The sequence below is a fragment of the Hyla sarda genome, chromosome 1 (genome assembly GCF_029499605.1).
Source record: "Hyla sarda isolate aHylSar1 chromosome 1, aHylSar1.hap1, whole genome shotgun sequence".
NCBI lineage: Eukaryota > Metazoa > Chordata > Amphibia > Anura > Hylidae > Hyla > Hyla sarda.
In genome coordinates this window covers 445,833,979-445,848,967 of record NC_079189.1, presented here as the reverse complement: position 1 = coordinate 445,848,967, position 14,989 = coordinate 445,833,979, and the positions used below count along the sequence as shown (strand labels likewise).

The window sequence follows — 14,989 nt, the reverse complement described above, 5'->3', positions numbered from 1 at the left end:
TAGCAGAGCGTCCATCTTTCCGGGCATTGAGGGCAAACAGAAAATTCCATCTGTAGGAGACTTGGCACTGTCGCAGGACAGCCAGGAGAGGTTGGAGCATCCACCACTTCCACAGGGTAAGCTAGGACAAATCTTGGTACAGTTGAATAGGGGCGCCATCAAAATCATAGTTCTGCAAGGAACGGGCTGTAAAACATAATGGTCCCCTTAAGCTGAAAGTCATGTACACAACAAATGACATCTGTGGGAGAGCCAGTTGCGAATTTGGGGCCAAGAGCCCTATCCAATTTAATCTTGTGAGACGATGGTTCACCCAGAATAAGATTAAAGATGGCCTGAAGGGTTACATGGAGGTCCTCCTCCCACGTTATTACGCCTTCCTCGGTTATCCAGGTCCTCCACATGATTGTGCAGATCACTGAATGAGTCAGTTTGGGAGGCAAAAGTAGAGTGAAGCTGGGCAATGTAGGCTCTTCCAGTCCTTCCACTCTGTCAAGAACGTGTTGTAAATCCTGGCATAGAGAGGAAATTTCCGCCCTGCACATGTCTTTAACCTCAGCTATGTCTTTAACCTCCTTAGTAGAAATTTGGGAGAGGAGCATACACCAGTCAGGGGGAGCAGGCGAGGAAGCGCCTGATTGGGTTTCCCAAGATGGCTTATCCATAGCTGGTGTAGTGGGCATAGGAGATGCAAGGGGTGCAGGGCGGCCCCTGTGAGAGCCATACTGAGGGGTCCCTGTGTTCAACTTGGTGTTGGACATTGCTCTCTGAGGTTTGGGAACTGCAGGCAGGGGGTTGCAGGCAGCAAGGCTCACAGCAGCTGGGGGATGAGAGGACCAGGAGGTGGTAGCAGGGTAGAGTGCAATGGCCCAGGGGAAGAGGGTCCAGTAGTGGAAGGACCATCAGGTGGCACCCAGGGCCAGGGGGAAGGGGAGCCCTTCACTATGGAGGCCCAAGATGGCTGTGCACTGTCCAGGGGTGAGGAAGGGGCCTGGTGCTCAGGGGTATCAGAGGGAAAAAAGGCCATACAGGGGGAGTCCCCAGCCCCAGGTAGCAGAGCAGAAGGGCCACTCACCAGAATACAGGCCAGAGCTGCTGAGGAGTCCAGGGACCGAAGCAGGGTGTCCACCTCAGAGGCTACTGGAGGATCAGAGGAGTGACAGCAATGAGGCAGCTGGGCAGCAGAGCAGGTCAGGGCTTGTGGGAGAGGTGCCAACAGAGAGACTGCAGAGCCTCCCTCGGGACCTCCGATGACAGTGGGTCAGCTGACCAGAGAGCCACAGCGCTCAGAGACCTGGAACGGAGGCCTAGGACCGGGCCTGTAATGGAGGCCGCAGGGACCGGGATGGAGGCCAGGGCCAGCTGTAGGTATCGTGCAATGCCCCCGGGGGGGACCGAGGACTGGCGGAGAGTGGGCGAGGGTTTCAGGCGCCTGCAGGTCACCGCTGGTTAATGGGTTAATGGGCTTATTTCAGGCCTCAGGGAGTGGGAGCAGAGTTAAGGAGCAGCCATCTTCTTCGGCGTTCCTATGCTTCCTGGCTGATGTTTTGGTCACTTTTGAATGCTGGTGGGGCTTTCACTCTAGTGGTAGCATGAGACGGAGTCTACAACCCACACAAGTGGCTCAGGCAGTGCAGCTCATCCGGGATGGCACATCAATGCGAGCTGTGGCAAGAAGGTTTGCTGTGTCTGTCAGCATAGTGTCCAGAGCATGGAGGCGCTACCAGGAGACAGACCAGTACATCAGGAGACGTGGAGGAGGCTGTAGGAGGGCAACAACCCAGCAGCAGGACCGCTACCTCCACCTTTGTGAAAGGAGGAGCAGGAGGAGCACTGCCAGAGCCCTGCAAAATGACCTCCAGCAGGACACAAATGTGTATGTGTCCACTCAAATGGTCAGAAACAGACTCCATGAGGATGGTATGAGGGCCCGACATCCACAGGTGGGGGTTGTGCTTACAGCCCAACACTGTGCTGGATTTTTGGCATTTGCCAGAGAACACCAAGATTGGCAAATTCGCCACTGGTGCCGCGTGCTCTTCACAGATGAAAGCAGGTTAACACTGAGCACATGTGACAGACATGACAGAGTCTGTAGACACCGTGGAGAACATTCTGCTGCCTGCAACATCCTCCAGTATGACTGGTTTGGCGGTGAGTCAGTAATGGTGTGGGGTGGCATTTCTTTGGGGGGCCGCACAGCCCTACATGTGCATGCCAGAGGTAGCCTGACTGCCATTAGGTACCGAGATGAGATCCTCAGACCCCTTGTGAGACCATATGCTGGTGTGGTTGGCCCTGGGTTCCTCCTAATGCAAGACAATGCTAGACCTCATGTGGCTGGAGTGTGTCAGCAGGTCCTGCAAGAGGAAGGCATTGATGCTATGGACTGGCTCGCCCGTTCCCCAGACCTGAATCTGATTGAGCACATCTGGGATATCATGTCTCGCTCCATCCACCAATGCAACATTGCACCACAGACCTCTTCAGGAGCATGCCCAGGCATTGTAGGGAGGTCATACGGGCACGTGGAGGCCACACACACTACTGAGCCTCATTTTGACTTGTTTTAAGGACATTACATCAAAGTTGGATCAGCCTGTAGTGTGGTTTTCCCCTTTGATTTTGAGTGTGACTCCATATACAGATGGGTTGATAAATGTGATTTCCATTGATAATTTTTGTGTGATTTTATTGTCAGCACATTCAACTATGTAAAGACAAAAGTATTTCATACAATTAGTTCATTCATTCAGATCTAGGATTTGTTATCTTAGTATTCCTTTAATTTTTTTGAGCAGTGTAGGTAGGGTCTTATCTATCATTTGTTCTGTATATAATGAAGCAGGAGTATTGGTAATAGAACATACTAATCCTGCGGCGTAGTAACTGATCATTTTCAGTGTTGTTCCATGTAGTACCTTTGGAAAAACCATTTATACATTGCATTCTTCTAAAGAAAATACATTTGACTTTATTTTTGTGACATACATTTGTTTGTTTCTTTTTTTTAAGATTCAGTGTTATTAAAAACCTTTACATTTGTGGTGCAGCAGATATAAAACTAAAACATAAAGTAATATAAATGTGCCGCTTTGCTCTGTCACAATTTGTGAGCACATTAACATCAGCTGCATATAGGGTCAGCACCGGAGAACACGGATCTAGGAAATCCAATTATTATGCAGAGCTATAGATGATGCTTTCATGTCTGGGTGCACTGTTTGTGAAATTAGTTTTTGAGGAAGATGCTGTGTCTTATTTTCTGTTCCAGTGTCCCACATGGCCTCTAATCCTTCACCCTCTCTCACCTCAGGAGTCCGCGAGTCTGTATCCCCAACAGCAAAGCCTGAAGTGTCTGGAGCTGAAGAACATCCCTTTCTGCCTGATCTGCCAGAGAACCGTTCTACCATCCAGTAAGACCCAACAGATGGTCATGTATTTTCTAACTAGTCAGCTGGGTCACTTTATTCTTGGCAGACCTCAATAATCTGTTTTTCATGTATAGCACAGTGTACAGTCAGCTGTAAAGGTGCCCCTACACATTAGATTACAGATGAAAAAACCTTCCATTGTCAATGAAAAGCCAGTACATTGGGTGAAATTCAACAACAAACAATCATTTAACCAACTGATAACAAACCATCTGCCAGGGTAGGAGACATGGCAGTACTTAGCAGCTAGAATAGAGCACTTGCACTGTAATAAGACCCTTAGACTCGGTTAACATTATATTTTTGCCACCCATATACGTCAAGAGTATTTCTGTCCAATACGTTCACCATCAAGCTCTGATGTATGCCACTGTATATTTACACAGGGCCATACACCAGGCATAGGACCCTACTGCAAAAGATATATACTTCTAGACTGAAATCCAAGGAAAGCACAATTGTATGGCATCAAGGTGTTGAATATAGCATCTTGCTTTATTAATGGATCATCATACAGGTAGGACAAGTACAGAGTAAGGAACTTTGAGGCGTTGCAAACAACAGTGCGCATAGGCATAGAGCAAAATATATATATATATGTTGCCCCTAAATCTATTAGATCATTGCCCAGTATCTTTTAAGGGGTATTGACAGAGACAGCAAAGTTAGTCTAGTTACTAATTTACCTCACTTACCTGTCTTTTAAAAATACAGTACATCGCAAGTCAGGTGCTTAAAGAGGGCTAGGCTACATTAGTTGTTTTGTGTGAAGACCCCTGATGACATTACCAGCGCACATGTGCGTGCATTCATCATCACAAAGATCTACATCTTGTGTGTCAGATTGTGCTGTGCTGCAATAGGTGGGGTGACCGATGGGTGGGAGGGAAATATGCCATCTCCCAGATTGAAACAAAGGATCTTGGGGGATTATAGTCTGAGGGAGGCCAGAGAAACAGGAAATAGTCAGTTCTCAAAAACATACCAGCAGTATGATAGGGAACACAGGACATAGCAATTTACCACCTACACAAGTACACAAGCATGTCCATTACTGTATGACACTTATTTACAAAAGTCACCTTATGTTGGATAACCCCTTTAAAACAGAGCATCCTTGATAATTTATGCTAGACTTAAATGGGTACTCCGCCCTGAGACATCTTATCCCCTATCCTTTGGACGGCGGGGGGTGACTTCACGATACTCCGGCCCCGTGGTCGCCACCCGGCTGTTTGTGAGGTGGCGAATACAAGATTGCGGGGGTCCCCAGCGGCGGGACTCCTGTGGTGAGACATCTTATCCCCTATCCTTTGGATAGGGGATAAGATGTCTCAGGGCCAGAGTACCCCTTTAAAGCACTGTGTTGGAAATTCATCAATGTTGAAATAATTGACCCCTGTAAAGCCAAACAGGAGAATCATTCTACAACACCACTTTCTACAAAACTGCTACACCATGTTAGAAAAAAAAAAAAAAGCACAACATTTTGGGGTAAAATAGCCACTTTGGAAAAAATTCACTGCAAACTTTACAAAGCATTCTGCTACTCATAGATCTAACAGACAGAGGAGGGCCTGGTCAATTGGATATTTGTGGAATCGACTGACTTGTTAGGAAAGGATTTCTTCTAAATAAATATGTCTAGTCATACAATAAGAAAAAGTACTTTGTATCATAAAGAGTTGGCTAGATTAATTCATTTGAGGGGTACATAAACGTAGTCCTCCCATCAGTGTCAGAGTCTGTAGGGACAAGCCCACATACCAGAAACCAGTGGTCAACTTATTTTCAGGAGAAATAACAGAGAAATGGTACAATGTAGAGTTCTAAGAAAAGATGTTTTAGCATTTACACAGGCCCTCTTTAAAAGCTTGTTGACACAATGTATGCATTAAAACATTTAAGGGGATTAGTTTATGAGGCATATAGGATTGTTTACTAACCACATTAAATATGAGGTGGAAATGAAGTGTTATATGAAAGGCCTTTATGCCCCACACAAAAAAAAAAAACTTTTATAGACTATGATATAAAAAAGAATACTGTTTGCTAAACGAAGTACGAAGTAATTAACTTGTACATATCCACGTACCTTTCTTGCTGCGATTCCATTCCCCGTCGCTCGCCTGACGGGGATCGGACTAGGATGCCTGCTGAAATCATTCAGCAGGCATCCGGGCACATGCGGCGATCTGCGGCGACTTCGGGTCATGGGGGAAAAGGATGATGATCAGTGGTGTAACATGGCACAGGAGCAATTAGGGACAGCTTTAGATTAGGCAGGAACAGAGTTAGGTGGTTAAAAAAATAAAATAAATAAAGATACATTTTTTTTCTTTCAGTGTTCCATACTGTAGGTGTCCGCGGGTCCATAGCACCTTTAGCTGCGTAACCCGGGCCCTACTGGGTAGCTGCTGTCTGCCGCCAGTGTTTTTTTGGGGGAGCGCAGACCTTTTTTTTTTTTGCTAACTGTGTGGCTGTCCCTCTTCCATATAAAAGAGTGGCTGGCCGGCGGCCTCCGTTAGTTAAAGCCCAGCCACTGCTGATCAGTCCAGTAGTACTAGCATTTTATTTTATTTTTTTGTGGTGCAGGTGCTTTTTCGGGTTATAGCAGCTTTTTTTTTTTTTTTTTTGCACCTATAGACGGTCCGTGCCACCAGTAGCAGGCCTGTGCGGTGTGGACGGACCGTACCTGTGTGTGCTCCAAGCTGTCAGTGATTTATCACTGATTAGCATTTTTTGGGGGTTCAGGCGGGTGCTTTTTTTTCGGGTTGTATCGTTTTTCTCTTTAATTTTTTGTTTTTTTTGTGTGGGGGTCTGTCTACGTGCCACCAGCCACTGTTCTGGGCTGAGTGGCTAGACCCCCACTGACTTCTGCACCCCCTGCTCCCACCAAGTGCTTATCAGTGTGCACACCACTGATTAGGCAAATGCTTTTTGGCTAGAAATCCTTTTTTTTCTTTTTTAAACTTTTTTCCTTTTTTTAGTTTAGTTTTTTTAGTATTTTTGTTCTTAAGGCAAGTTAGTTAGTAGTTTAGGGCGGGTTAGGGTAGGAAGTCTCGCACCACACCACACACACCAATAAAGATTTTCTCCCACACATATATACACTTCACCCCCCATTAGAGTAGGGAAATGGCTCACAGGGCGTTTTCAGTGGAAGAGGCATATGCCATACTTGCCTCCAACACTGAAAGCGCCACAGAGGACGAGGAAGACCCCAACTTCCTTATTTCTTATGCATCCTCCTCATCATTTTCTGATGATGAGCCACCAAGGCGGTAGAGACGCCACCATGCGAGGCCGCAAACCTCCTCTGCTCCTGACCATGTGCCCCATGCTAGTATGAGTCCCCCTGATGCTCATACTAGTCAAGTCTTCCAGCCAAGTTTACTGGTTCCTGGTACCGGTGAACTTTTCTGGACTCCTGAGTTTGTTGGCGACTCAGGAATCAAGATTGACATCGTCGGGTTCACTGAAATGGACTATTTCTGGGGGTTTTTCAGTGACGACTTTGTCAATCTGATGGTTGACCAGACGAACCTATACGCCCAACAGTTCGGCACCGCAAACCTGGCCTCCTTTTTAGCTAGGCCCGGTGGCTGTTCCCAGTCAGTGCAGCTGAAATGAGGACCTTTTGGGGCCTCGTGCTGCATATGGGCTTAGCTAAAAAAAGGTCAGGCAGTACTGGAGTGGGGACGTCCTCTACCAGACCCCGCTATACAGTATGGCCATGACCCGTCCCCGGTTCGAGGCCATTTGTAAATGTTTGCATTATGCTGATAATGCGGCATGTCCCCCCTGAACTGATCCCACGTATAACCACCTGTATAAAATCAGGCCGAACATCAATCACTTCGGGGACAGATTTTGGGATACCTATGTCCCTGGAAGGGAAGTCACTATTGATGAGTCTCTCGTCAGCTTAAAGGGGAGACTCAGTTTCCAGCAATACATCACAACCAAGCGAGCGCAGTATGGCGTGAATATGTATAAACTTTGCGAGAGTACCTCAGGGTACACTTGCAAGTTTAAAGTGTATGAGGGACGAGATTCCCGTCTTGAACCTCCAGAATGTCCCCCCACTCTGGGTGTTAGTGGGAAAATTGTTTGGGGCCTTTTGCACCCATTGCTAGATAAAGGTTACCACCTTTATTTGGATAACTTTTACACTAGTATCCCTCTCTTCACATCCCTCGCCGCCAGATCCACGCTCGCTTGTGGGACAGTCCGTAAGAATCAAAGAGGCCTTCCTTCCTATCACCTGCAGACTCCTATCCCCCGAGTTGAGTCCCGTGCCTTTTCCCATGAAAACCTGTTGCTGGTCAAATTCCATTTTCCGTGTCAGCACAAAGAATGAACACGTTCATTCTTTGTGTAGAGTCTGCACGGAATGCATAGCCATCTAGTTCCAGCACATTATGCCGGCGCCCCAGTGTCCAGAATGTCCGCACAAAGAATCTCAGTGTAGACATTCCAGCGTGTGAACATAGCCTAACAAACAGAAAGGAGCAGCAAAGTACTAACTGGGATTTTTTTGTTGTTGATATTTTGATAATTTTTTTTATCTTCTGGAAACAACACATTCCATTAGTTAAAGGGAATCTGTCATCAGTGTCCCCCACAACTAGCATGCTGGTAGAGGCTGGTAGTATGAGTGACACTGATGAAAATCATACTTAGTGGTCCTTGCTTTGGTATCTTTTTCATTCCAAAGCCCCTGGTGCACAGTAACATCCGTCTGGCATCTTCCTATTAACTCATTCTCAGCACAGCGGAAGAGGCGTTACCATGAAGATGCCAGCCGTACATAGCCATGCACCAGGGGCTTGGGAATGAGCGAGGAGCACTAAGTATGATTTTAATCAGTGTGATACTGATGACAGATTCCCTTTAAAGGGGTACTCAGCCCCTAGACATCTTATCCCCTATCCTTTTGATAGGGGATAAGATGTCTGATCGCAGGGGGTCTGGCCACTTTGACCCCCCCCCCCCCCGCGCTCTCCAGCGCTGCACCCCAGTCATCTGGTGCGCAGTGCAAACTCCGCTGCCTGACGGAAGACAGGTGACCACAGTTGTCAGGCCTCCTCCATTCATGTCTATGGGAGGGGGCATGACGGTTGTGTAGTTCTGCTCCACAGCCATCATGCCACCTCCCATAGACATGAATGGAGGGGGCATGACAGCTGTGGTGACATCAAGAACATGGAAGCCCCCAAGCCGGCGTTCTGAACATAAATTTTCAGAACGCTGGGGCGCCGGCCCAGAGATCACAACATGAATGGAGGGGGCGTAACGGCTGTGGTGACGTCAAGAACATAGAAGCCCCCAAGCCTGCATTCTGAACATAAATTTTCAGAACGCCGGGGTGCCGGACCCCGCCGCGATCAGACATCTTATCCGCTCTCCTCTGCAGTGGTGATAAGATGTCTAGGGGCGAAGTACCCCTTTAACTAATGGTTAAATATAATCAAATTATCAACAACAAAAACCACAGTTAGTACTTTGCTGCTCCTTTCCGATTGTAAGACTCCTGAACATCAAACTGGTCCAACTTTCTCAAAGAGCATGTTGGGCTTTTATCCTCAGAGAGTTTTTTTTTAATCCTTTCTATTGTTTTAATTGACATCTTTCATGTTATTTGTTGTATTTTTAAACTAGTTCAAGTACAGTGATCCCTCAACTTACAATGGCCTTAACATACAATAGTTTCAACATACAATGGTCTTTTCTGGACCATTGTTACTTGAAACCAAACTCAACATACAATGCTACGGACATTGCAGATCTGTGAAACATGTCAATGGCTAGAAGAGCTGACCAATCAGAATAGACATTCACTGGTAAAACACCTGTATTACTGAAGTGAATGGACTGACTGATGTCTGGTAGTGCCCCCTACAGTACAGGGAGATACTACATGTTCTGTACTACTCTTTACCTGTGCCCCAGTTAGCTGCACCAAGTAAGGGCAACTCCGTTTTACTTTTTTTAGGACATTGTGTGTACTGTACAGGACCCTGAAGAAGCTCCTGTCCTCTACATAAACAGTGATTTACAGCTCCCAGAAGCTTGCTTGATCTATATTAGTTATCTACTTATTTTTGTTTAATACTCACTTTTTTCCTATTTTTGTATGACATTTTGGTAACTTCAGAACCAATTACCAGGTTTCCATAGAGTTATGGTCTCAACATACAATGGTTTCAACATACAATGGTCGTCCCGGAACCCATTAATATTGTAACTTGAGGGACCACTATATTTGTTTTAAAAATACAAATTAGAAGTTGGTTCCACCTGCCATGAACTAAAATAATTTCCTTTCACTTGTTTGAGGGATGTAGGTAGCATATCCATAGAAAACAATACGTAAGAATTCCTTTTTGGTGGCGGCCTCCGAGACTCGGTTTAACTATATACCATAATACAAGCTCAGCCCCTTTAAGGCTTGGTTTGCCTAGCACAAACACAGTCCACTATTTTCTAAATTGGTGTGAGATGTGGCATGTATGATGCTTTGCTCTTCTGTGCTCATCTGGACACCAGCAAAATTATAAACAGAGACTATTCAATGCCTGCAACTGAAAATAAGAGTCTGCATTGAGCATCTTTTATGAAATGCCATAAGGGGTCCATTCTATTAGATTTTCTATGTATGAATACTTCCAGCTGTCACAGCTGAAAAAAAATCATTGCAATGCTTTTAAGGAAATGTTCCAACTCTGTAATAAATGTCATTTTGTATATACATTGCTGAAAACGTATTTGCCCTTTTCCAGATTGCCTTTTTTATTGCATATTTGTCAGATTAAATGGTTTCTGATCTTTACACAAAATGTAAAGTGGCAAAACCACTTATTTAGTATAAAGCCTAAAATCACCTTTCAATATTATTTTCCAGATTTTATATGGGATTATGGAGCCACTACCAGAAATCACATAAATAGTAGAGGTCCCTGGACACAGGCCAAGTGCTATTACAAATATCACAGAATGTCAAGGTGACTTCTAATATTTTTAATACTTTTTGTAGCTGATATTATATTCAGCAGCCTTGCGACCCTCCAATACAGTCACAGTGCCCCAAAACAATGTCAGTTATAGTTCCCAATACAACAGCATCAACGCCAGATGTCCTGTAGAGTTCTAGAAAAAGTGTTTCCAGTGTCAGCTACAAATGACCTTCAACAAGTATTAACCACAAATGTCCAATAACAAAATGTAAACATGCAGTGCCCTGAACAGCGCCTAATGAAAACACCAGCCACAGTGCCCTAACAAGTGACAGTCACATCTACTTACCATATGTTTCCAGCCAAAAATGCTTCCATACATCATTCATCCTGACCAAACTGGGTTTATGCCGGGTGGGGCCACCGCTATTAATGTTAAGCGCCTCCAGCTGAATATTGCTGCGGTAGGGGAGGGCCTACCTTCAGGGTTTGTTGTAAGCTTGGATGTTTACAAGGTGTTTGAGTCAGTGGAATGGCATTACCTATGGTGGGTGATGGATTCTGTTGGTTTTGGGCCACGATTCCAATCATGGGTTCAACTTTTGTATGATAGTCCTAGGGCTTGTATACGCACCAACCCGGATGTGTCCAACTCCTTTCCTTTGGGTCAGGGGACGAGGCAGGGAAGCCTGTTGTCCCCCCTCCTCTTTGCGCTTGTTGTTGAGCCTCTTGCAGCAGCGAGGGCAGCCCCTGATATTTGTGGCATCCCAAGGGGGTCTATAGTTGAGAAGGTTTCCCTTTACGCTGATGACACCTTGGTTTATTGGCAGATGCAGAGGGTTCCCTTATTTTATTGGTCTCCTTGATCGGTTTGGCTCTTTTTCGGGCCTGCTGGTCAACTGGGCCAATCTTCCCTGATGTCTCTGTCTGTAGGGCCATCTGTCCCTTCCTCTCTCCTGGCGGGGCTGCAGGCGGTTCAGCGTTTTGGATACCTGGGGGTGGAGGTCACGGCCTCTTTGTCTGAGTTTCTTCCCCTTAATTTTGAGTTGGTACTGGTTAGTACTGAAGAGAAACTTCACTCCTGGACTTCCCTTCCCTTCTCAATGACTGGCAGAATTAATTTATTTAAAATTATTTAACTTCCCAAGTTCCTCCTAAACGTTTTTTTGAGCAGATCTGCGCTACTCTGAGATCCTTCTACTGGCAGACCGGTCAGGCTCTCCTCCAGGCGCCAAAACGACATGCCGGGATGGCCGCTCCTGATATGTATAATTACTTTCTTGCTTCCCAATTGGTTTATGCAGCGTGGTAGATTGACCTGGATCTCTTGAATGCGGCTACTGCTCTGGTGGGTGCACTTATGGGGTCCTATGAGGGCTTTACCAACACATTGTACAGGTACTCTTCTACTTTCTCTTATTCTATCCCTATCCAGACGGTGGCCAGGGTTTCATCCAAGGTATCTGGACAGTTTCCACAACCGCTGGTCTCACCGTTAGCACCCCTGTGGAGGAATTCTCATCTGCATGGGTTACAGGGATCAGGCTTCTCAGGAACTCATGGAGTCAAATTTGCTATCCATTTGGGGAGGATCAGATTTTCTTGTCCTTCTCTGACATGCATGACCACTATCATATCCCTGGGAGTGCCTATTTCCGGTACCTCCAGCTTCGGCATGCAGTTCAAGCTCAGTTTGGCTCCCTGACGGTCACCCCAGCTTTTTCCAAAGTGGAGCTTCTCCTTGGTGCCACGGACCTCTTCAAACCCCTCGCTCAAGTGAATGCCCTTTTGCAGACTTTGGGACCCAGTCCCTTTGAGATGGCCTTTTGTAAGTGGATTGAGGACATTCCTGATTTGTCTGATGATCAGTGGAGGGAGGTTGAGAAGACCTTTTACCCTACTGTGGTCAGTTCCAGGGATATGCTGATTCAATCCAGGTTTGTGTTGTGCCTTTATCATATCCCAGTGAAGTTGAAGCGCATTGGTGTTTCTCCTTCTACTGCTTGTTTTCACTGCTTGGTGGTGGTGGGTTCTTTTCTGCATGCAGTGTGGAGTTGTTCCTGTGTAGCTCCCTTATGGAGAGAGGTAATACACTTCTTGGCTGATAATTCCCTTACCTTCTTACTCCTCAGGTATGTCTCCAGGGGCTCATTAATGCTATGGTGTCTGGCTCTCACAGGCGCCTATTGATACGCTTACTCCTTTTTTGTGCGCGCAAAGTGATTGTGATGTCCTGGAAAGATACCTCCCCTCCTCCATTGTCCAGATGGATTGGTTTGGTGAACAAAAATGTACCTCTATATCACGCTTTGTATGTCAGTCGGAAATGCCCAAAGAAGTTTGATAAGACGTGGACATCTTGGCTCCTTCTGGATACTACTTGTTCTCTGGGTCAGATGTCTCAGACGGTTTAATGAGGGGCAGATGTTTCTTTCTGAGTGGTGCTGTGGAGGGTGAGGGGGTACCGGGGTGTGTATGGTGTGTGCTTGGTTTGATTGTGTGTATTGTTGAGCCTATTTCATTCCTGGGGACTCTGGGTTTTTGCACTTCAATGCCTGGTAGGGGATTTGGTGTTCATGTCATTTGCCCTGCCAATTGTTGCTACTCCCACTTAGTGGGCTTTACTTGTTCACTATTGTGGAGTGAACCCCCCCCCCCCTTACATACATTGTAACCCACAAATGGCTCTCATACAGTGCCAGCAGAAATATTTATACACTCTGACATCACTGACTTCTTCCATATGAGTAACTACTTAAATGTAAATTCCCATGAGGAAACATGAGGAACTCCCAGAAGAAGTTATCTGCAATGTATAACAACAAGCAATTTCTACTCTGAAGCTTACAGAATAGTTAAAGGTGTTATCCAAGGATACAAACACAGAGCTAATTTCTTTCAAAAAATAGCGATAGGGATTTATGAAAACCTGTGCAGAGGAAAGGTTGATGAGTTGCTCATAGCATCCAATCATCTTCCTTTTTTTTTTTTTTTTAAAGGGCATCTCAAAAATAAAAGAAGAAATGTGATTGGTTGCTATTGGCAACTGGTCAACTTTTCCTTTACACAGGTTTTGATAAATCTCCCCCATACTGATCCATACTGATTATTAGATTCTGATAGGTCTATTGATATCAATGGATCAAGCTGGAGTATGCTGTAATATATGTTGGGTTACTGTTTAGCTGGTTACAAACACATACATGGTTTTCTGATGTGAGCTTAGCTTAAGCCTGTTTAAATAAAAATAAAAAAACGTATAATTTTTTTTTCTATTAGGCCAAGAAAGGATGAGCCAGACAGATGTAACACACACTTTGATGCGGTAGCTCAGATACGTGGAGAAGCATTCTTCTTCAAAGGTGAGAAAAAATCTATGCTGGCAAATACAAGAGAAAAATGTTATTCAACTTGACAAAAGTATGTTTATAATCATATTTATGATATGTGACCAGTCCTCAAAGGATAGTGAAAAATAGAGATAAAAGAGAGAAAGAAAAAGGGAGAAAAGAAAAAGAGAAAAAGAAACAGAAAACAATGCAAAAGAATTACTAACAAAAAAAGTAGTAATGTATTTATAATAGAAAATATTACAATAATATAATATTGTGGGTAATAGATTGAGTAATAGAATAACATGTTAGGAGAACCTGAATCAAGGGTAAAAATTAAATAGGCAGATTTATTAACAAAATTAAACCTCACATCTGGGCAACGCCCTTGCACCAGGTGTTAAAATAATAGCATAGAAAAAAAATAGCCAGCGTCCCCAAGAGTGGCTCGAAGTGAGGGCAGATGTTGGTGCTGGCACGGAGTGGTGTCCGGCCTCTGTGCAGATATGCGGTCCCAGTGAAGTGGATAGTCCCGGCAAGGTGCAGGTTGGCATGGAGGTGCGTCCGGCCAAAAGTAGTATAACAAAATGATGTATAAATCACAGTCCTTGGCGTCCTCGTGTTTTGGAGAGGAAGGATCGCGCGCGATCAACAGTGGTCCAAGAAATTGGGTATTGCAGTGCTGCCCTAGAGGTAGGCTATAAAAGTCATTTAAGGTGATTGTGAAAAATAGTAAATTCAAATACAAGTCTATACACGTTTCAAAACCACTGTCTTATTCCTCAGTAGCCATAAAAAATTATATATACATTTTTTATGGCTACTGAGGAATAAGACAGTGGTCTTGAAATGCCTATAGCCTTGTATTTTTATTTACTATTTTTCACAACCACCTTATATGACTTTTATGGCCTACCTCTAGGGCAGCACTGCAATACCCCATTTCTTGGACCACTGTTGATCGATCCTACCTTTCCAAAACACGAGGACGCCAGGAACTGTGATTTATACATCATTTTGTTATGCCTCTTTTGGCCAGATGCACCTCCATGCCACCCTGCACCTTGCTGGGACTATCCACTTCATTGGGACCGCATACCTGCACAGAGGCCGGACGCCACTCCGTGCCAGTGCCGACATCTACCCTCACTTCGAGGCTGCCACTCTTGAGGACGCTGGCTGCATACTGTTAGTAACTGGAACCATATCCCGGCACACAGGTACCATCTAGCACTATTGAAAATATTGCAATATATCGCTCCCT

At 45.2% G+C, this 14,989-nt stretch overlaps 1 protein-coding gene across 2 annotated transcripts in view; it reads left to right on the top strand.

Moving 5' to 3' along the window:
• The window catches only part of MMP17 (matrix metallopeptidase 17), a 214,868-nt gene that overhangs the window by 167,810 nt on the left and 32,069 nt on the right, over nucleotides 1-14,989 (top strand). Inside the window, exons 6-7 of one of the 2 annotated variants that reach the window (XM_056533185.1) lie at nucleotides 3,275-3,416; nucleotides 13,673-13,755. In XM_056533185.1, the coding sequence (XP_056389160.1) occupies nucleotides 3,275-3,416; nucleotides 13,673-13,755 (225 nt within the window). The remainder of the gene's footprint in view (nucleotides 1-3,274; nucleotides 3,417-13,672; nucleotides 13,756-14,989) is intronic. The other variant, XM_056533186.1, reaches the window with a different exon arrangement.